The sequence below is a fragment of the Camelus ferus genome, chromosome 5, assembly GCF_009834535.1.
Source record: "Camelus ferus isolate YT-003-E chromosome 5, BCGSAC_Cfer_1.0, whole genome shotgun sequence".
NCBI classification, from domain to species: domain Eukaryota; kingdom Metazoa; phylum Chordata; class Mammalia; order Artiodactyla; family Camelidae; genus Camelus; species Camelus ferus.
In genome coordinates, this window is record NC_045700.1 from 4,950,861 (window position 1) to 4,972,792 (window position 21,932).

At 61.6% G+C, this 21,932-nt stretch overlaps 2 protein-coding genes across 2 annotated transcripts; one reads left to right on the forward strand and one right to left on the reverse strand.

Annotated features, from left to right (window-relative positions):
- Nucleotides 1–256: 256 nt before the first annotated feature.
- On the reverse strand, nt 257–21,850 carry LIMS2 (LIM zinc finger domain containing 2). The gene is given in 11 exon segments (XM_032479220.1): nt 257–1,278; nt 1,280–1,394; nt 2,015–2,090; nt 2,223–2,271; nt 2,903–2,995; nt 3,850–4,000; nt 4,790–4,939; nt 13,800–13,920; nt 14,167–14,233; nt 16,235–16,394; nt 21,658–21,850. Coding segments are annotated over 11 exon segments (1,437 nt in total). The 5' UTR covers nt 21,744–21,850; the 3' UTR covers nt 257–909.
- Nucleotides 7,975–11,080, forward strand: GPR17 (G protein-coupled receptor 17). Its single transcript, XM_014565000.2, has 2 exons — nt 7,975–8,081; nt 9,998–11,080. The coding sequence occupies exon 2, from the start codon at nt 10,061–10,063 to the stop codon at nt 11,078–11,080; it is 1,020 nt and encodes a 339-aa protein (XP_014420486.2). The 5' UTR covers nt 7,975–8,081; nt 9,998–10,060.
- Nucleotides 21,851–21,932: the final 82 nt, after the last annotated feature.

A 21,932-nucleotide genomic window follows, 5' to 3' on the forward strand; every position in this document is an offset into this window, starting at 1 on the left:
ACAGAGCGCAGAGCTGGATACAGGGCCCTGGAGGCCTGGGTTCGCCCCCACGGCCCTGGCCCCTGACTCCACCCGCCGGGCAGGCCTCCAAGGCCTGAGGGTTGCTGCGGGCCTCCTCTCCAGGCCCTGCTGGCAGCCAGGCCACAGGACATCCATCCTGCCTGGCGTCTTAAGTGTTCAACAGCCCTGCGGCAGCATGTCCAGAGGCCGCCCGCCGCCCCACATCCTCCTCCGGGGCCACAAACCACACAGGCCCTGAGGTTGCATAAAAAGCCTTCATTTGCTGTGCGAGTGTGAGGCCCGATGCCAGGTCCTGTGCGGAGGAAGCGTCCTCCCCGGAGGCTGGAATAAGCCACCCACCCACACCCGCCACCTCCTGGCCCAGCCACACCCGGAGGGCCAGCAAGCGCCTTGGTGGCGGGGTCCTCGTCCTGCCTGCTGCTCCGTGGGGTGAGGTGGCAGGACTGGCTGGCCTGGTCTGCAGGCAGGAATTCTCTTTGGTTGAGTGAGCGCGTGGTCGGGGGGTAGAAGGAAGGTTCCCTAGAGGCCCCTCACCTGCATGGCCCCCGGGCTGCGGTGGTGGCCTGGCTGCAGGCTGCATGTGTGTGTGTAGTAGGGCCCCCGAGGCCACCTGCGGGGATGGGACAGGTCAGGAGAAGCCAGGCCAGGACTCCGGCCCCAATTTGCTCCTGTTCCTGGAGGACCTTGGGTTGAAGCTGTGGACGTGGACCTGTCACAGGCTCACCACCTCTGGGGCCCTGCCCTATGGCTGCATGAAGGGATGGAGAGGAGGGAACAGAGGGAGGAGATGGAAGAGGCAACAGGTACAGGGAGCAGGGGGAGGAGCGAAGCCACCAACAGAAGGGGCCCCAGGAGCAAGAGGACGGATGCACAGGACAGGTGGGCAGTTCAACAGGTGGACGGGGGTATGATGGACAGGAGGACAGGTGGGCAGGAGACAGATGGATAAGAGGACAGGTGAGCTGGAGGACAGATGGACAGGAGGATGGGTGGGCAGGACAACAGGCGGACGGGGGATGGATGGACAGGAGTGTGGGTGGGCAGGAGGGCAGGAGGCAGATAGAAGGGTAGGCGGTCAGGAAGACCAATGGACAGGTGGACAGGCTGGCAGGGGGGCAGGGGGCAGGAGATGGAAGGACAAGGGACGGGCAGACAAGAGGACAGGTGGGTAGGACAGGTGGGCAGGAGACGGATGGACAGGAGGACAGGCGGGCAGGGTGGGCTCTCAGGCAGGGTGAAGGCCTGCGGACTTGGGCTGAGCCCTGCGGGCTGCCAGCTCCACCAGCTTCTTCAGCCGCTTCTTCAGCTCCAGCGGGAACTTCTCGTAGCACCGCTTACACACAGGCTTCATGTCGAACTCCACAAACTTGTTCCTGGGGAGGATGGGCGGCTCTCAGGACTGCCCGGGTCTCCTGACTCCCACCCTGAGCCCACCAGCTCCCCCGCCAGGAAGCCCAACCCTGAGGCGACCTCTGGGCCAGAGGAGATGGGCCGCCAGAGGAGATGGGCCTCCAGGCCTCCCTTTTTGCCTAGAGACTTCACTTAAATGCTGGCACTCCACAACCTTCCATGGCTCCCTGTTGGCCTCGGAAACGGGGCTGTACCTCACCTCACAGCTCCAGCCATCCTGCCCCCCTCGGCCTCCTACACGAGGTCTGGCTCCTTGCCTCTGAGTGTGCTGTCCCCTGAGCGGGGGTGCCCTGCCCTCCCAGGAGCCCAGTGTCTTTTGGGTGTTGAAGGGTGGTCTGACTCCTCCTCTCACGGTGCCCTGGGGGTCCCTGGACCTGACTTCTTGAGGCTGGGGCTGTCCCCTACTCCCGCTGCATCCCCAGAGCCTCATCACAGTGGGCATTCAGGGAAGGCCCGATGAAGGGAGGAGGCTCTGAAAAGCCAGTTCCAGCCCGGGCCCCCGACAGGCCCCAGGAGGAGGGACGGGGATGCTGGGTAGGTCCCTGTCCACCCCCTCGGGCCCTGGGAGGCCGGCATGACTTACTTCAGGGTGAGCCTGCTGTTGCAGGTGGAGCAGGAGAAGCAGTTCACACACCAGGCTTTGTTGAGGGCTGACACCACTGTGAGGGGCAGACATAAGCAGGCCTCAGCCACGGGCCCAGCTGTGCAGGGAGGGCCAGCTGGGCGCGCAGCTGCAGGGCCCACAGCCCGGAGGTGGAGGGGGGCGGAGGACAGGGACAGAGGGGCCTTACCATCACCCTCGATCACACGGCCGCAGTTGTAGCAGACATCCCCAAAGAGCTGTGGACAGAGCAGGTGTTAATCACACTGCAGTCATTCATGTCCCCAGCCCAGCGCCAGGGAGATGGTCCCCACCTTACCCCAAAGGGCAGCTCTCAGCTTCCCCCTGGGCCTCCTGGGCCCCTCCTGCCAGGGCACAGCCTCAGGCCTGAGGCAAGCACACCGGTACCCATCAAAATCACCCCCCACCCGGGGAAAGACAGCAGGTTGGGGCATAGCTCCCCAAAGGCCACTCTGTTCCTGCTGGTGTCTAAGGAGTGTGGCCAGGGCAGTAATACTGTCCTGTGCACTAGAGTGGCTCGGCAGACTTGCCAGGCTTGGCAGGAGGGAGGAGGATGGTGGCACATGTCACCCCTGTGAGCCCAGGACTTCATACTGTCACCTCCCTCAGTCCTCTCAGCAGGCCTGGGCCACCAGGCTCATTTCTTAAATGGGAACGCCAAGGCCAAGAGGGCTTCCCAGGTCCTAAGACCCTGAGCACCCACAGCAGGGCTCCTGTGGAGCTCCCCACACCCCCTCCTGCCTCCCTGCGGGTTCCCCACTGCCCTCAGACCCTCACAGAGGCGGGCAGCCTCCCCACCAAGCTGTGCCTTGCAGGCCCAGCCAGCCCGTCCTCCACCCCGGGCCACACCTGGTTGTAGTGGGTCTCACAGTAGGCCAGGCCCTTCTTCTCGTAGTGCCGGTGGCCCAGGAACGGCTTCTCGCACTTGGCGCAGACAAAGTGCTGGGGGGAGAGGGGGCGGGACCGCGTCGGGGCTGGCACCCCACCCCCCACCCCAGGAGACAGCAGTCACCGGAATAAACGGGAAGCAGAGGCCGGTGGAGCTGACCCCTCCATGGACTGCCCCAGGTCAGCAGACCCCGCTCCTTCCCTAAAACACAGTGACACTGGTGGCACTGACCTCGCGGGGCCTGTTCCGAATCTCGGCACCCTCAGCCCCAGGTGTCAGGCACTGGCGTGGCCTGTGGCCTGGAGGGCTGCCCGCGCTGGCTCCCCTGGACGTCTCTACAAGCCCAGAGTCACCGGGCGCATCGTTGCATTGACAGAGGCTTGGGCGTGTGAGGATTCACCCTCCCCCAGGGAACTGGGGACCGGAGTCTGCGTCAGGATCTTCGCAAAGAGGCCACCCAAAGCAGAGTGCCACTGAGGCACTAGGCCTGCACACCTCCCTTCCCAGTAGTGTCCATGAGGCCTTTGGAACCCCCAGCACAGAGCTGAGCATTCCAGGTGACCCTGGGGGACCCACCTAAGCAGCTCAGGGCAGGTGTGCCCAGCTTCTGTGTCTCATGGGGCCGGACATGCAGCCAGTTCTGTGAACCCCAATCCCACAGGGCGCCTCGGGCAAATGTCCCTGTGGTTTTCTCATGACTTTGGAAACCTCTAGAAGGCCAGGATGGGGAGGAGGGAAGGGGGTGTGCCTGCCCAGCCAGTCTGTGTACTCAGATCTCCTGGGTTCTGCAGAGGGACGTGTCCCCAGCCAGGGGCGAGGAGGGGTGCCACCCAAGAGGGAGGTCCCTGCCGGGAGCCGGCCACCCGGCATGGGGGTGGGGTGGGGCTGCAGGGCCGGCCTCGCTCACCTCCACGTGCCACTGCTTGCCCAGCGCGTTGACCACGCGGCCCTCGATGGGCCGGCGGCAGGCCCCGCAGATGGGCACGCCCATCTTGTCGTGGCAGGGCAGGCAGTAGAGCTCGCCCTTCCGCTCCCGGGCCTCGGCCGTCAGCTCCTTCCTGGAAGACAGCACGGAGCCCCGGGTGATGCCCCAGCCCCTCCAGGTCCAGGGAGGCAGCTTCTGGGGGGGCCTCGCTCTGTCCCAGCAGAGACCCCGGGGCGGGCGGCACCTTGATCTCTGCTGTCTTTGGACACTTCCTGTGGCCCAGACAGGCCCCCGGGCCTGGGGCTCCACACGGCCCTTGCAGAAGGCGGCCAGTGTTCGCCCTCTGAGAAGCAGCTCTGTTCTCCGGGGCCCTCGGGACCAGACCCAGTGTCTGTGACATGGGAGGGGGACGCGCTGCAGCCTCCTCCCCTCCTCCCTCCCTCCCCAACGCCACCACCAACCCCTCCTCTTCACCCCTGCCCTCCGCACCCTCGCCCTCGACCCCTTCCTCTCGGCTCTGTCTGGGGGCCGGCCAGACGTCACCCAAGTCTCTCAGGCCCTCCCAGGTTGGGTGGCGGGGGAGGGGGTACAGCTCAGTGGTAGAGCACGTGCTTAGCATGCATGAGGTTCTGGGTTCAGTCCCCAGGACCGCCATTAAAAAATAAACCTAATTAACTCTACCCACAAAAAACAAACCAAAAAAGTAATGAAGTAAAAAAAAAATTTTAAAAAGGGCCCCTCTGAACAGAGCCCTGGAGAGAGGGGTTCCTGCTAGAGTACCTTCCCGGCCCTGCACCCCACCCTCCGGATGCCTCCCTCTCCCACCTGGTCCTCTTCTGCCCCATCACCGCCCTGGGCGGGTGTCCCAGCTCCCCCGGGCTCCCCACCCGCCCAGGCGGCTGGGAACTGGCTGTGCACATACCCGCAGTGGGTGCAGCTGAAGTGGTCTGGGTGGTAGGCGTCATTCTGGAACATGAGAGGCTGCTCGTCAATGACCAGGTGACACCGCTGGCAGACATACCTGCCCAGGCCCTTGGCCTTCTCCCGGTTGTGGCAAGGTCGGCACAGGTGCCTGCGGGCGGTGAGGTGGGCATCGGGGGTTAGACCCACTCCTCTTCCTCCCCAGACAGCCAGGGCCTCCCCCATTCCCCTCCAGAAGGCATCTCCCCACCCCCAAGACTTGAAGGAATGCCAGGAAGCCTCCAGAGCTTGGCCTGGTGGACCAGAAAATCAGGTAACCGTCCCAGAGGCCGGGAAGGCCACCAGGTGCCCTCTATGAAGGGCGCCTCCACACAGGACAAAGACCAGAAGGAAATACAGCAGCTTGTTGGTGTCTGCCGTCTTTGACAGTAGGGCAGACATTATACTTTCTTCTTAACACTTTTTCCGTGCCTAGGACATCGGGTGGAATAGAGCCGACATTTCAGTGACATTGGCTGCAAAATGTGTTTTATTCTTCATATGTCTTTTAACACACGTGAGTAACTGGCCAGTGACCATCAGCCTGAAAACCCCACTTTGCCCAGCCGAGGGGCCAAGGCGGTCAGGCTGGTCGGGCCCGCACGCCTGCTTCCTCAGGGGTCTGCCTGACAAAGAGGAGCCCAGACACGCACAGGCTCTCTCTGTCTCCAAAGACAAGCACGGCTGTGTCAGATGGGGCCCCAAACCCAGGAACTGCCATCACAAGAGTCTTTTTTTGTAAAGAGCTCAGAGTGACTTCTGATGCTGCTCCCTGCATTGGGCAACAGCTGTGGGCTCCACTGGGACAAATCAACGTGGTTTCTGTTTCCTTGGGCCTCAAAGGCGACAGGAATTTAGAGGCAGGGTCCCCAGGCAATAATGTACAAAGGCCCCAATCCGCTGCTCCCCACCCCCCACCTGCCACCCCGATCTGTAAGTGCTTGCAATGCATCTGGTCCCACCCACCCTCCTATCCCAGGCCCCCAGCTCCATCTCGGCAGTGTCCACAGTGACCTGATCCTGGTGTCGGCCTCTTTTACAGACAGGTCAAGGTGTCTACGTAACACATGAACTCTCAGACTAAGGACCCCCACCAGGTGCGGTGGGCAGATCCTGGGTGCCAGGGCAGCCAACTCCACGTCCATGCCCTTGACCGCAGGGCCCACCACCTCAGTTGGGTCTGGACTCCATGCTGCTTGCCCTGTGGGGGTCTTGTCCCCCAACCCCGGGGGCAAAGGGCAAGGACCCCAGCGAATGCCGCAACCACCTGCTATGCTGCTGACTGGCTCTGGCCGTGCTCCTCAGACCCCGTGTGCACCACCCAGGGCCACGGCTCAGGATGAGTCTTCTGATGCATGAGTGACTGAATGACTGTGAGAGACAGGAAGGGAAGGAGGCTGGTACCATCTCCCCACAACAGCGTGGCCAGACCGAGACTGGAAGGCCGTCTCCTGGCCCTGGGACCCCGGCTCGCTCGACCCAGCCAGGGACCACAGATGTGGCCTGTGGCTCAGTCTCCATCTCCTGCGTGGCCTAGCCCATTTCCGGCCCCTTTCCGGCCCCGGATCCCTGAAGCCCACTGGGCTGTCCCCACCCCACCCGCATCCGGACAGCACAGCAGACCCCTGGCACCACCCCTGCCGCACAGCATTTATTCCCCGCAACCCCACTCCCGTTTTGGCAACTCCTCTTAGCAGGACAACATTCAACCCACATGGAATGACTTCTGTTACAAAGCTACAGAAATTAGCGCAACTCCCCCAAATTCTGCTGTAATCGTCAACGCCCTTAAAGCCACTGTCATCAATCCCTGGACAACAGAAATGCGTGCTCTGGGCAGCCAGCCAGCCCCATCATTTTAAGCCACCGTGAGCCAGTTCTCCCAGATGGCCACTCCCAGGGGGCTGCACACGGACACACACGCACGTACACACACACCCGGCTCCCAGGCAACATAGAGCTGTGGAGCCCAGCTTTCCTGAAGGAACCCCAGATGGGAAACATCTTTTCAACAGACCTGATCCTGTGCCAGATCTAAGGGCAATGTGCAGAATTCGTTCCTGGGCAGGAGGAGAATGGAACCTCAGAATTCTACCATCGAGATGCGACAGAAGAACAGAACAAAACACACACGCAGCCTAAGTTTTTGAGGGACATGTGCTTGAGTCCTGGTCCCTGGCCAGTAATGGTGCCTCTCTGAGCCTCAGTTTCCTCGTCTGTAAAATGGGCAGCAATCCCAAGTGCACAGGATGTGAAATGTGAAAGAACATATTTCAGACAGCCCTTGGGGCAGGGACTTCCCAACCATAGCCGTGTGCATTTTTAAACCTTTTAACTAAAAAAGTTAGTCTTTTGAAATTAGGAGTGATGATTTGATTCCCTGTGTTACTGGACACATTGTTTTTGAAAAGACAGGGGCAAACCAGCTTCACTCGAGCCATCTTAGGAGCGGCCCCTGTCAACATCCAAACAGCCCTCAGCCTCCGGCCACTCCTAGGAGGAGTCCTGGGGGCCAGCAGACAGCAGTGGCCGTCTTCCCAGGCCTCCCATCCAGAGAAGGAGCCCACCCGGGCCTCCCGATCCTCACAGGCAGACAGCGCCCCATTATGAGGCAGCCTGCAGCTGGGCCGCACTCAAGATAAAGGCCATGATTTATTCCACATACCCAAACGGGGCCTAATTATACGGGGCAGACACAGGGACCCTACAGCCAGTGTCCTGAAAGAGTCCCCTCTCATTCGATGAAACAAACTCCCCGGCTCCCACCCTTCCCATTCACAAGCCCCACTTTGCTGCTGGCAGGAGCAGGCTCGGGAGCCCAGGCCCGTTGCCATGGCAGCCAGCCCCTCCCTGTGCCCCCCCATCACTGGTAGGAAATTACCCTGTTCTGAAACGTTCTGTTGTGTCTGTTGGTCCCAGCCAGTCCCTCCACCCGGCCGGCGCCCACTCCACGGATTCTAAGACAGTCACACACTTGGCCTCTGTGACGCTCAGTGGCCAAGCTGGGGGGGTGGGGGGATGGCTGGGACACACTGGAATATTCACTGCCCATCAGCAACAGAGGCAGCTGTAGGAGTGGCCCATCACACAGGGGACTCCTGAGGAATGAAGCAGCCTTTCAGGGCCTGAGGGGCTGCAGCCTCCCCTCCTCTCCTTAAATAGACGGCTGTCCAGCACAGCTGCTCGGAGCCCACCGCCCGCACCACCACCCACAGGCTGCAGTCCACCTGCCACCCTGGGACCGGCAGTAAGAGGTAAGGGCAAGGTCAGACGGGGCAGGTGGGGCAGGTGGGACAGGGCGGGCAGGGAGCTGGGGCCCAGCAGACGCAGACTCGGAGCAGGGCAGGGACAAGTGTCCCCGCCCTCGAGACGCCTCTGTGGTTGGTCATGGTTCCACCTATCTGTCCAGGCCGCCCCAGTCTGAATCAGAGCCGCCCACAGAGCGCTGCTCCCGTCTCACCTTCAGGGCTTATAACTGGTGAGTGAGTGCCCTGCTGCTGTCCCGGGGCTGCGGGGACAGCCCCCACACTCCTCACCTCCAGCCCGGTTGGTCGGTCGCGGGGAGGGCCTCAAGGGGGAGAGGTGCTGGCGATGCCTGGGAGACGGCCACTGCGGGCCTCCTCCCACTGGCACGTCCCCTCCAAGGAGGCCCAGGCCTGCACCTGACCCACGGTCAGGCCCCAACCCTGCCCAGGCCCAGGCCACACTCCACACACCCCAGCCATCCTGCCTGGAGCAGAGCGTTGAGGGGCAGTGAGCGCAGGCGTTTCCAGGGACATGTGGAGAAAGTAGCAGAGAGCCACTTCAGAACACGCCACAAAACCCGCAGCAAAAGTCCCCAAACTGGGGAGGGGGTGGGTGGAGAAACCTCAACAAACCAGAGGGAAGCCAGAAAGTGTTTTCAAGTTAAGTCTGTACCCTAGAGAGAGCAAGGGCATGCAGCCTTCACGGGGTTGGGGGCGGGGGGCGCTGGGCAGGAGCAGAAGGCCAGGGGCTGGCATGCCCACCCGGGACCGCCTGGCAGTCACGCAGGGCCCCGTGCTCAGTTTACCACTCTGCTGTCACCATCTTGAAAGGCCTACTTTTCAACAAGGGGTGGCACAAATTATGTCACCGGTCCGGGGGCCAGGCCCTGAGGGGGAGGTGCTGAGCCTGGCCTAGGGACCTGTCAGCCCCCAGAAGAACGGCAGTGCCCTGGAGGTGCTGGCTGTCCCTGCCCCGTCTTCCTGATCTGACTTGCACGTCCAGGGCCACAGCCCCCAGCCAAATGACCTTGGCCAAGTGGGCTGATTCAGAGCCTCGATTTCCTAACCTGTAAAATGAGGTAAGTCCACCTGCCCCTCGGGACTGGCATGCGGAGCACTAGGCTCCTGCCAGGCAGAGGAGGTGGTCGGTACCCGTGGGCTGGCCTCCAGGAAGGGCCAGGGAACAACTGTACTGTGGGGCAGAGTTGGGGTCTGGGGGCAGCCTGGAGTGCAGGGTACCCAGCTCCGCCCCCTGCAGCCCCTCCCCACCCTCAGGTTTCCAACAAGCCCCCTCGGTCACTTGGCCCCAGGCCTTCCCCCTCAGGTCACACATGCCCGGGAACAACAAGAAATCATCTCTATTAGAATTTCAGGCGACCTGAACCACGCTGGAGCCGAGGGGGCGTCCTTGGATCCCTGGTGGTAGCCAGTGAGGCATGAAGGGGAGGGTCAAGGTGCTGCCTGGCCAGACAGTCTGGCACCCACAGTCTGGACCACCCATCCTGCTCCCTCTGTGACAGGAGGGCGGGACAGGACGCCCCCCCCCATGCCTGCTCCTTCATCCATGTCCATCCCGGGATGGTACCCAGCAGCCTCCCTCTCAGGGGCTGCGGTGCTAACAGAGCCGCTCCCATGCCGGGAGAGAGCAGAGGCCAGGAGAAGCTGATGGAGAACTTGCTCAGTGCAGAGCCAGCTTGGACAGGACAGCGACCCCCTCCCCCTGCTGCTCCTCCCCTGCTGCTGCTGGGATGCAGCTGGTCTCTGTGAGCCCCTCTTCTGCCACCCTCAGATGGACACAGCAGGTGCCCTCAGCCATCCCTGAGACAATGCCGAGCGTGGGACAGCCCATTCGGGGGTCAGGGGTGGGTAGGGACCAAAGGCTCATGTCTGGACGCCCTCAGAGGATGACGCCCCTCTGGTCCCAGGCTCTCTGGGGCCTGTCTGCTTGTTCCCTCCAGGCTCACTCGGACTCTGCCTCCCGCTGAAGCATGAATGGCCTCGAGGTGGCCCCCCCAGGTCTGATCGCCAACTCCTCCCCGGCGCCCGCAGAGCGATGTGGCCAGGAGACGCCCCTGGAGAATGTCCTCTTCGCCTCTTTCTACCTCCTGGACTTCATCCTGGCTTTTGTCGGCAACGCCCTGGCCCTGTGGCTGTTCGTCCGGGACCACAAGTCAGGCACCCCGGCTAACGTGTTCCTGATGCACTTGGCTGTGGCCGACTTGTCCTGCGTGCTGGTCCTGCCCACCCGCCTCGTCTACCACTTCTCCGGGAACCACTGGCCATTCGGGGAGATCCCGTGCCGGCTGACCGGCTTCCTCTTCTACCTCAACATGTACGCCAGCATCTACTTCCTCACCTGCATCAGCGCTGACCGCTTCCTGGCCATCGTGCACCCCGTCAAGTCCCTCAAGCTCCGCCGGCCCCTTCACGCCCACCTGGCCTGCGCCTTCCTCTGGGTGGTGGTGGCCGTGGCCATGGCCCCGCTGCTGGTGAGCCCGCAGACCGTGCGGACCAACCACACGGTCATCTGCCTGCAACTATACCGAGAGAAGGCCTCCCAGCACGCCCTCGCGTCCCTGGCCGTGGCCTTCACCTTCCCATTCGTCACCACGGTCACCTGCTACCTGCTGATCATCCGCCGCCTGCGGCAGGGCCCCCGCGTGGAGCAGCGCCTCAAGAACAAGGCGGTCCGCATGATCGCCATGGTGCTGGCCATCTTCCTGGTCTGCTTTGTGCCCTACCACGTGCACCGCGCCGTCTTCGTGCTGCGTTACCGCGGGGACCACACCTCGTGCGCCGCCCAGCGCGTCCTGGCGCTCGGCAACCGCATCACCTCCTGTCTCACCAGCCTCAACGGCGCCCTCGACCCCATCATGTACTTCTTCGTGGCCGAGAAGTTCCGAGAAGCCCTGTGCAACCTCCTCTGCGGCCGGAGGCTCTCGGGGCCACCCCCCAGTGCGGACGGGAAGACCAACGAGAGCTCGCTTAGCGCCAGGTCCGAGCTGTGAGCCCAGGGCCACCAGCAGCACCGCCCAGTCTAGAAGGACGACCCCTCGGACCCATGAGGGAGGAGCCCATCTCCTCCCCGTCATTCCCGAGAAAAGACACGGAGACCGCAGCAGGTCACTACCACCTGCTCCGAGGTTGGAGCTCATCACCGGGTGCTGAGGTCTGTCTTCCTTGATACGCAAAGCCCAGGAGAGGGAGAACAGGAGGGACCGGACGGCCGCCCCTCTGCAAAGACGGCGTTGGCCCTGCTCACTCGCGGGCCCTAGTCACTCGGTGCCTTCACCCCGCGGAGAGGTGGCGAGGAGGCGGGAGGAACATTCCTGAACAATGAGTGTCTTTCTTTCCCAAGTGCTGCCTGCAAGCCCCCCGGCTTCCTTCCCAGGACACGGTGAAGCTTTGCAGGGAGAACGTGGGAGACAGCTGCCAACGGCCTAGCAGAAGAGGGGACGCGGGAATCTCGGCAGAGGGAGGGTGTCTCAGTATTTCCTCTGAAGCGCAAAGCGCTTTGAGTTCCCTTTGTGACACCTTTGCCAGAGGACCCGGAGTTCGGGGGATGCAAGCTCTAAATCACAGCTGAACACTGTAAGCACATTTCAGGGCAGTGGCCAGGGGACCTCCAGCAAAACAGGGCCCGGGGGGCACCTCAGCTCTCTCCCGCCAGAAACCCACACACGGACCTGCACGTGCCCGGCCATCCCAGAGCTTCCTGGCAGCTACCTGGTCCCTCCTGAGTCCTGGTCAAGCACACAGCCTGGGTGGACCCTCCAGGGGAGCTGAGCTCTGTTACTGGTCGGGGAGGAGGATGGCCTGCTGTGGGAACATGTCCCCCACTGACCTGGACCCAGCAGGGCTGTGGTCCCACTCCCTCCCTGAGGCCTCCAGCAGCCCTGGCTCGCCAAGCTCTGAGCCGTTTTGCTTCACAGCTTCTCCTCTTTTGTACTTGATTCTACTGACCACAAACACCACCGCACTTTTAACAGCCGAAGGTTATTCTGTTGGGTTAATGAAACCCCCTTCCAGAACCTCTCTTCCCTGTGATCTGGGAATGGCAGCATGTGGATTGCGGTTCTGGTGGCCCCACGGCCTCCCTGCCTGACGGGGACTCTGACATTCTGCCCCTCAGGCCTCCAAGTGCCAGCCTGGGCTGGGAGGGTGTGAGTGGGGCACCCCCTCCCTTCATCACGGTAATACTTTACTTTCCAGAGCGCTTCCAGCCTCTCTGGACTCTCCCAGCAGAGCGCTGGAGCAGTGGGGTCACAGCTAAGCTGGGCTCAGGAAAAAGACAGGAGCTACTCAGGCCCACAGCTGGCCAGGGGGTCCCACCGATGAACACGGGACCCCCGCTGCCCCATCTGCCACCTGCAGCCTCTCACGTGAGCACCTGACACTCAGGCTCCTGCTGAGTGCCCTGCGGACACCAAGACAGTAGACCTGTATCTCCGGTGGGGCAGGCAGATGGCCGGGATCACTGCAGCAGCATCAGGAGGAGGCTAGGGAATGGAGCTGGGGACGAAAGCCCAGACAGGAGAGGGCATGGGAGGCAGACGGACAGCGGGACAGCGAGGGTGGTGACAACCAGGCAGGCGTGCTCTTCATGGAGACTTGGCTGTCGGCAGAGGAGAAACTCAGAGCTGGTTGGCTGGGATCTGGTGCATCTGGGATGCCTGGTGGACACCACGTGGAGATGGCACATGGGCAGCAGAGTATCCCAAGGGAGAGGTCTGGGATGGGAGCGGACATCTGAATTCTCTGGCACGTATATGCCATTTAAGGCTCTGAGACTTTAGGCCCAGGGCAGAATCCCAACCGAGCCCAACACGGAGACATGGGGGGAGGAGGAGAACCAGATGAGGAGAGGGACAGAGCAGCCACGGGGCAGGAGACCCCCAGGGTCCTGGGGCCCCAGGGAGGTGTGGGAGCTGCAGTAAAGTCTGCTGGGAAGTCACGAGAGGAGCCAGCAGTGAGCAACACGGGGGCCATGGGGACCCCAGCCAGACAGGGTGCAGGGAGCAGACGGGAGAAGCCAGCGGGGGTGCTGGAGAAGGCTGCGGAGAATCCCAGCGGAAGGTTCAGAAGGGTGTTGTGAAACATGGGAACCACCAAGCCTGACCCACAAGAAAGGGAGGGAGAGTGACCAGAGCTGGGAGCCCTCATGGAGGCGTGTGGAGTGAGCAGGGCTTTGGGGGTGTGGGACGTGGCCTCCACTCAGACCCAGGCAGTGCCAGGCCGCAGGGACCCCGCAGGGAAGGGGAGGGGAGATTGTCACACTGGGGATGGGTGGTGGGAGGAGGGGGTGAGGAGAAAGAGCCAGTCTTCGTGGAAGATGAGAACTTAGCCTTCTAAGGAACCCCGGGCCTGAATTCGGAGCAGCTGGGATGGGTGATTGCTGTCTCTCCAGCAGCACTCGTGGTGGGGTGAGGACGGAGGTGGATGGTTGGGGTCAGCAGTGGGGGTGGCCAGGCGGGTGGGAACTTGACTCCAAGCTCCTTATCCATCCACTGTGTCTAACAGCGCCCGCTTGGGCTGCCTTTCCCCCTTCAGTCTACTGTCAGCCTGCTCCCGGGAACACCCTTGAGTCTGAGCCAGCCCAACTCACCCCTCACTCTCTCCAGCCTCGGTCCTCACCAGTAAACCGGACAGGGCTCTCCTGTCTGCCTGGAATGGGCCTGGCACCTCCGAGGAGGAGCCTCTCCCTCCCCAAGACCCGCCGCATCTCACCTGCCCGCGTTCTTCACGAAGCCCAGGTCGGCCAGTTCCACGTCACACAGCTCACAGCGGAAGCACCCGGGGTGCCAGTTGCTGTTCATGGCCTTGATGACACGGCCGACGATGAACTCGCCTGGAAGAGAGAGGCCCCTGCTTGCCCTGTGCCCACCCACCCCTGCAGCCCCCTGCTGAGCCCGTCCACACTGGCCCTCGTGGTCCAAGGGCGCCCCTCCCAGGGCTTGGGAGGGTGATGCCTGCAGGGGCCCAAAGGCTGACACTCAGAGAGACAGGGCGCAGGCCGTCTGGGAAGTTGCCCTCCCTCCCGCTCGCCCACCCGCTTCCCAGGCAGCCCAGAGGCCCGTCTCCCGCCAGTCCTTACCGCAGGACCCGCAGCACGGCGCAAACAGCATCTGGAAGTCGTGTTCGCAGTACTTCCGACCTTCGAACTGCAAAGGGGGCCGGCAGACAAAGGACAAGGGCACCACCGTCATTCCCCCGAGCTGCACTGGCCCCAGTCTTAGTCAGGTGGGGACCTGCCTCGGGAGGCTGGACAAGCATCCCACTTTGTGCACCTGATAGGGCCACAGGAAGCGGGGGGCGGGGGAGGCTTCCTGGAGGAGGTGATAAGGAGTGGAAAGGCTGCAGATGGGGGGACTCCGAGGAGGGAACTTCAGACAGGGAGCAGCCAGGGCAAGGCCCGAGACGGGAGGGACTGGCCCGTTCGACCTGGGGACAGTGCCAGCTGAGGGGCCTTGAAGAAGCTGGCAACTCGGCAAGGCCAGCACCTCTTCACTGAAGACCTTGGCCGTGTTGGTCCTGGGAGCAAGCTGAGGGCTAGGGGAGGAAGTTGAGGCTGGAGAGGGCTGGGGTCAAATTTGAATTCTGTGTGTCCCTGGCCCTATTTCCTGTGAGAGGAGCCCATTCCCCTGGGGCCATTAAAAGAAAAAACAAAAAAACAAAAAAAAACAGGGAAGGGAGACAGAAAGAACGACACAGGAAGGGGGCGGGGCAGGGAGAGCCCCAAGTCCCGCAGCTGCTGTCCCCACCTGTCAGGGCCAGTTGGGCCCGTGCACTGGCCCCAGGTGTGGCCAGCATCTGCCTCTGCTTTCTTCTGCCTTGACAATTTTATTTGGTTTTCTCCTGTCTTCTAAAATGTCTTATTAAGCTGCAACTGGATAGAGCTCACCTAGCAGCCTGTAGAGGCTGCAGGAATTTAAATTCCTTCGGCGACGACTATTTCCTGAGCACGAGGAGGCACCACAGAGAACAGCGGTTTTCCCTCTGCCAAGCAGATCACCTGCCCCACAGCCATCTATTGGCCGATCCCACCAGCTTTGAAACCTAGCCAGCCTCTGCCCTCTGTGGATGGTGCTGGTCAATGTTTAACAACCAGCTCTGGGGCTGCCTTTGTAGCATTTGTTAATTTCTATGGTCAATTTCAAGCCACCATCATGACCCTGGGGTTGAGAAGAGATGTCGGTAGCCACCACGGTGCAGTGCTCCCACCACACAGGTACAGTACTAGAAGTCATAGAAGATAGTAAAATAAAATAATTAGGAGGTGGTGAGTTTTGAGTATTTGTTACCTTTGTTTTTATAAAATTTTATCTCATCATATGTTTCAGTCGTTTCATTTTGAATACTGGCTGTGTCAGCCAGCCAGCTAGCAAGACTGCTGAAAACTGAACAATCTAGGCCCCCTTCACTTTTATCTGGATTCTTCCAGTAATTGGCTTCAGGTCCCACCTGTTCTCTTAGCTCCTGGCCCTGCCTGCCCCACACATTCTCTCCTCAGCATAGCGACCAGTGTCCTTTTCTAATATTGGACAGCTGGTGTGACTCCTCCAGACCTGCAGTGGCTCCTGCCCCTCCTAGAGTGAAGCCTAAGGCCCATGAAGGCCCACAAGCCAAACATCTGCTGCTACTCCCATCACACCGGCCTCCCACTGCTCCTCAAATACCCTGCCTGCTCCAACCTCAGGGCCTTTGCACCTGCAGTGCTTTCTGCTGAGAGCTCTTCCTGCAGGTATGCGCAAGCTCCCTCACCTCCTTCAGGTCTGCTCAAACATTACCTTCCCTGATCACATCTCCTACCCCCAATTCCTTATAACCAGAGCGCTCAGCACCATCTGATACACTGTGTGTTGGTTATGTTTACTGTCTGACCCCAGGGAAGGTCAGTGCCACCAGGGCAAGGAGTCTGCCCGGAAGTGGCGGGATGAATGGTGACTCTCAGCCAGCACCCATGGCCACCAGGAGAGCACTGTCCACATCTCATAGGTGAGGGCTGGGCCCTGAGCTGTGGTAGACGAGGTTCTGTGCCTCCCTTGGCTTGAGGCCGGGCCTGTCCGCCCCGCAGGTCACTGGGGGACCCCAGCCAGGCATGGCCCATGGGCACCCAGAGCGCAGACCCAGAGCCAGGTCAGGGGCTGGGAGAGCATCCTTACCTCGTAGAAGAGCCCCTCGGGGAAGGGCCGGAAGCACTGGGCGCAGACAAAGCAGTGCTCGTGGAACAGCTCTCCACTGCTGTTGACGATCCGCTCAGCAGGGGCGAAGCGCGCCTGGCAGCGCTGGCACACGGCGTTGGCCAAGGCGTTGGACATGTTACTGGGAGGGAGGAAGGAGCGGGCAGGTCAGGGCTGGGGAGCGCAGCCTGGGATGGCCACGCCCCCTCCTTCAAGAGCTAAGATGCTTTCCAGGGTGAGGTACCGTGCCCTCCTCACCCCAGGGATGCCCTTGGCACTGCAGGGACTTGGCGACACGTGGTCAAGGCCAAGCTGCCCGGCACCAGCTCGGGTCACCCTGCCTGGCTGCCCACACCCCACCATGGCCACCGTGTGCCATGGACATGCCAGGTGCCAGGTCACACTGGCTGCAGTGGGTGGAGGCAAAGCCTAGATCAGAACCAGACTGAAGCCATGTCTTTCCCCCACATCCCTCAGCCTCCTGTGCACTTCACGGAGGGTCAGGTACCAGCCAGGCCATTGCCAGGGACACACTGGCCAGAGCAGCCAGGGGTCGAATCTAGTGTGGCACAGGCTGTCCCTCACCCCCCAAGCTCAGATGCCCAGCGGTGGAAGGACCCTAATCACAGCTGTGGCCAGGGGTCATGGGCTGTTAGGTGAGGGGCACACACGCCCTCAGCAGGGTGCCTGGCCCACTGTAAATTGAAGGAGGATGGTGCTACGGTTGTCAATGCCACTCTTGGTCCCCAGGCTGCTCAGTCATGGTGCTGGGTCACCTTTTGAGGTGTAGAGCCACCTCGGCTCCCTCCTGTGCTTCCTACCACCCTCCCAGGGAACCAGAGCGCATCTCCGGGACATATCATCACCCAGGCACAGGTGAGCAGCTCAGTATTCACATCTTTACTGAATCCCCGAGGCAACCCTGCTTTCCAGATGTGAGACTTAAGGCTCAGAGAGATTAAGTGATATGCCCAAACTCACATAGCAGATGACAGAGTCCAGATTTGAATGCAAACTAGTCAGATTTCAATGGCTCCAGCCTTGGGCCCCAAGGCTCAACCTGGAGGACCTGGTGGTACACTCGACAGCCTCTACAACCTTCCAGCTCCCTGATGTCCATGCCTTCGGCTGCTAGGGTGGCAGATAGATCTTGTCTCATGTCAACTCCGATAGACTGGGGCACTGCCTGGAAAGGCGGGCTCAGGGAGCAGAGATGGTATTAGCTGGCAATGTCGTGTAGACACGTACAGAGGCCGGGTGCTTCTGAGAACATCTTTCCAGCCTGTCCTCATGCCAGGGTGTTCGGGTGTCCATCACAGGGAAGAAGGCTTCCCAGGCAGGGTGAGCCCAGGAGGTGGGAGAGGCTCTGCCTCTCGGAGCTCGAGGTGTGGACCATGGACAGTGGGTCCGGCAGACAGAAGGCTGCTGCCACACAGATATGGGCCAGAGGCTGGGCTGCCGCCCCAGGCAGAAGCCCCTCTCTGCTCTGCTTAGAGACCCCGCGTGGCATGGCCGGGCTGGAAGGCTCTTCACCAAGCACTGCCAGGCATGCTGGACTTCCGTGTGCCTCCGCCTGTCCGCAGGCATGCTGTGGCAACCAAGGCCACCTCCTACATCCACATTTAGGCCACAGGGGCAAGGAAGCAGGGCAGTGGGAGGAAGGGTGGGGCACAGCCCAAGACGACAAGAAGGCTCTGCGTGCAGCAGCCACCACCCTCAGCCCACTCTGAGGGGGACAGACGGGGCCGTGGAGGACTGGGCTGAACTCGGTCAGCACAGGCATGGTTTCCTGCCCCAAGAACACTGTGAACCTGGAGGCCTCGTCCTCCCCAAACACACACCCGAGGTGGCCAGGAGGAAGTTGTAACGCCTGGCCTTGAACAGGACCTTGCGGATCTGGGAGAAGTCAGAAATCAACAGGAAATCCTGTGACTCTGGGCCTGGAATTCCCCACTCAAAGGACCCAGAAAATGAAGCCAAAACAAGGATTCAAGTCCAGCCCTGGGCTTAAATCCAGACCTCTGGACCCTAACCATGCAAGCGCAGCAGCACGGCCATCTTCTGTTTGCCTCCCCAAAGCCCTGGTCCCTGCATCAGGGCAGACACTCAGGGACTGCACCTTTGTGTTGTCACCACTGGTCTGGGTCTAGTTCCCTGGCTGGGTCCCTGGGAGTCTCGGGTCAAGGGTTTTGCCGTTGGTCCCCTACGTTCCTCGCACAGGCCCTGCCTGGCACAGGCAGGTGGGGGGTGGGGGTGACCACCCACCTCCTGTACCCGCTATCTGCCCCAGCCCAAGTCTCAGCCCGGAGCACCCCTGATGGCACTTCTGTGGCTGCATCCCCACGCCCCTGCTCGGGAACAGACAACACTCCAGGCCACTGGCCAAAGAAAGACGGATGGACAGTCGTGCCCACGTGCCTGACAACTGAACCACAGCCCCATCAAAGAAAATGCCCACTGTCTCCTGCAGGAGAACCCACTCCGGGCTCCGGGCTCCGGGCTCCACCTAACATGTTTAAATCCTAACAGACCTGGACATGAGCTGTGCACCTGGAAAGAGGTACCAGCTTCTCTGGGCCTCATCTGGACCTGCAAAGAGGTCACCAGAGTAGCCGGAACCGCCCTGCAGAGGTGCTGTGGAGAAGGCACAGCATGTGGATCACAGGGCCGGGCAGGCCCAGTGCTGCATAAAGGGAGCTGCTGGTTCAGGCAGCTCTGGGAGCCTCCCCGCCCCAGTCCAGCCTGGAGGCCTGCCATCTGCACCCCTTGCCCTGTGAGAGGACGGAGGGAGGGAGACTTACATTCCACATCCTCCTTCACACATTCCGGCCAGAGCAGGAGCACAGTCTGCCAGCTACCCACAAGGAGATGCTTCTGCTCCTGCTGGACAGCACACCAACAGTCCCAGGGTGAAGCCCAGAGCTGGGGCAGGGGTGGGGTGCACACGTGTGTTCCCGAGCAGGAGGCATGGGGACACGGCCACAGAAGCGCCATCGGGGGTGTCACTGCCTGAGCTGGGGCAGCCAGTGGGTGCGAGAGGTGGGTGGTCACCTCCCCCACCCACTCTGTACCCTTCTCCACAGACACTCTCCATCTTGACAGCCAACACCAGCCTATTCGTTGCAAGATGTCACTGAGCTTTATCTAGGGTGGGGCTGGGAAGTCCTCTCTGTGCCAAGTCCTTGTGAGGGGAGGCTGCTGGTCCAGATAGAGAAACTGAAGTGCAGAGAGGGTCAGAAACCTGCTGGGGTCACACAGGGTCAGACTTGTGCTCTCTCTTGTCCCCTCGGATCCCAGTGGCATCAGACAGGCAGGACCATTCAAGACTCTTTCTTCAACAACCCCAGAGCATTCCTCCACTCTGGTCTCCCACCCACCCAGTCTAGAAAGATGATGAGAGGGCCTGGGAATAAACAGGCAGGGGCCAGCCACCGGGGTCTTTCTGGCCTCAAGGGTGAGTGGGTGTCACTGAGGCCAGGTAAACCCGCACAGCATTCAGCGCAGCGGTCAGCCAATGTGCATGCGTGCTCCACCCTGGCTCGGACACCCTCGAGCTGCGTGACCTGCAGCAAAGTACTCCGGGAACCTCAGCTTCCTCATCTGTTAAATGGGCCAGCAACAGTGACCTCCAGGGGCTAGCGGGGTTCACTGAGGCCACATCTGCAAGCACAGCCCATGACTCCTCCTCGCCTTCATCCAACAGGTCTTTATAGAGCACCAGTACCGCGGCAGGCCCTGTTCCCAGAGCAGGAGCGGGGACTGACTGCAGCAAGGCCTCCAGAGCTCAAGCAGAAGCTGCCCCAGTGCCTGGGCCTCCTCCCGCCCCTCCCCTCCCAGGCCAGGCAGAGGCCAGCCGCAGGGGTCACAAAACTGGAATTTCCACAAAGCCAAGGTGACATCCAGCCATGGGGACGCTAGAAAATCAACGTGCTGCCTCAGGCTGCTACCCAACTGTTTACACCACCGGAAACGTGTTCCAAGTCTGCACAGAGCCTGCGGGAAACTGCAGCGCTTTCCCTGAAGCCTCAGCCCTGCCCCTTTGCTCTAGCAGCTGTTTACTTTCAAGTAGGGGCATTTTAAATGTGTGGCACTGAAAACAGACAGCTGGAGGGCACAAGCCAGAAGCTCACAGAAAAGCTCACAGGTCACGTTTAGCATCTGTGCATGCCGGACACGTGGAATTTCCTGAGGCCTGATCATTATCACACCCCCTGCCCTCCGTGCATCTGGGCCACCCTCCTGCGCTGCATCTGTCCTGTGAAACCACTCTCCAGCATGGCCTCTGGCCCATCAGCGCCCTGCTCGCTCACTCCCTGCATCCAGGCTCACTTCGCAGACGTCCAGGGTCATTCAGAGGCCAAGCAGTGAGGGTTCCCATTCACTCAGGTATGTTACTTGGCCTCCTGAGCCCCAGGTTCCCCTGGTGAGGGGACCGGCTGCAACAGACATCCCACAGCTGCCCTCTGGGCCCCACTCTGTTCCCGTTCCCCACCTGCCCTCTTCCTCTTGATGCACTCTTAGCATTGCCCCTGGACTTCCTCTCCTTCCCTGGTCCTCCAAGTCCCCCAGCCCCCGAGACCGCTGCTCTGTCTCCTCCCACCATCCCCACCCCCTCCTGCCAACCTCCAGTCCTCTCCCAGAGCTCCTCCCCACTCTGGGGCCCCACCTGTCATTTTGATGCCAAAGACCCCAAGACCCCAGAGAGCCCTCACTGCTCTGTCTCCCCAACTTTCTACTGGATGTTTCCACCCAGATGCCTCCCCCCGAGGCACTGCAAATTCAACATGTCCAGGAACACCCTTCCCCAACCGGACCCTCACCCAGGGGGCTCCACCACCATCCACGTGCCAGCTCAGACCCTCCCACCCTAGGTTAACTCAACCTCAGAGATGTCCTGAGGACCATCCTCAACCCCACAGGCTCCCCCTCTCAGCCCCAAAGGGGCTTCCATCATTTGTCTACACGGGACATTTCCCATGGGATAAAGCAGCTCAGGCTTTGGAGTCAGTCCAACCTGGCTTCAAGTCACTGCTTAGCCAATTTTTGGATGGGTGATGTCCAGCAGTTCCTTGTCCACTCAGTCTGCTCGTCTATAAAGCGGCCAGAAAGTGATCCCAGGCCGAAAGTGGGCATGGAAGTGACAGAGGACAACTTACCTGAACACCCCATCCTCAGGGCCAGGCCCCAGGGTGTTGATCACAGGTCTGCAAACCCAGCAGGATCAAGCCGCACCCTTCCCCCGTCTGGCCGCCAACCCAGGCGCCGTCCGCGCGCCCTGGGCCGCCGGGCCCATCGCCGTCGGAAGAGCCAGGCCGGGTGTCCGAGGAAAGGCCTGCGGCTGCAGCTTTCCGGCCATTGTCTCCGGCCGCCCCCCCCCCCGCCCCGCCCCGCCCCCGGCCACCTACCCAGGCGCGGCGGGCGGCAGGCTCTGGCGGTGCTGGCGCCGCCGGTACAGCCCCGACGCGGCGAGCGCGCCCAGTCGGGCCGCCATGGCGCGGGCCTCCTCCCGCTCCGACCCAACGGGCGTTGATCCCCGGGCTCCGAGGGCAGGTGCGGCGGCGGGCGGCCACCGCGGCCGGACGGCGGCGTGCGCCCGGGCCCCCACCCCTTGGCACAGGAGCTCACGTTACGCACTGCGGTCTCCAAAGGGCAGCGGAGTCAACTCCAAATAGAAAGGATA

Coding starts and splice junctions, on each gene's coding strand:
- GPR17 (XM_014565000.2), top strand. CDS start 10,061: ATGAATGGCCTCGAGGTGGCCCCCCCAGGTCTGATCGCCAACTCCTCC.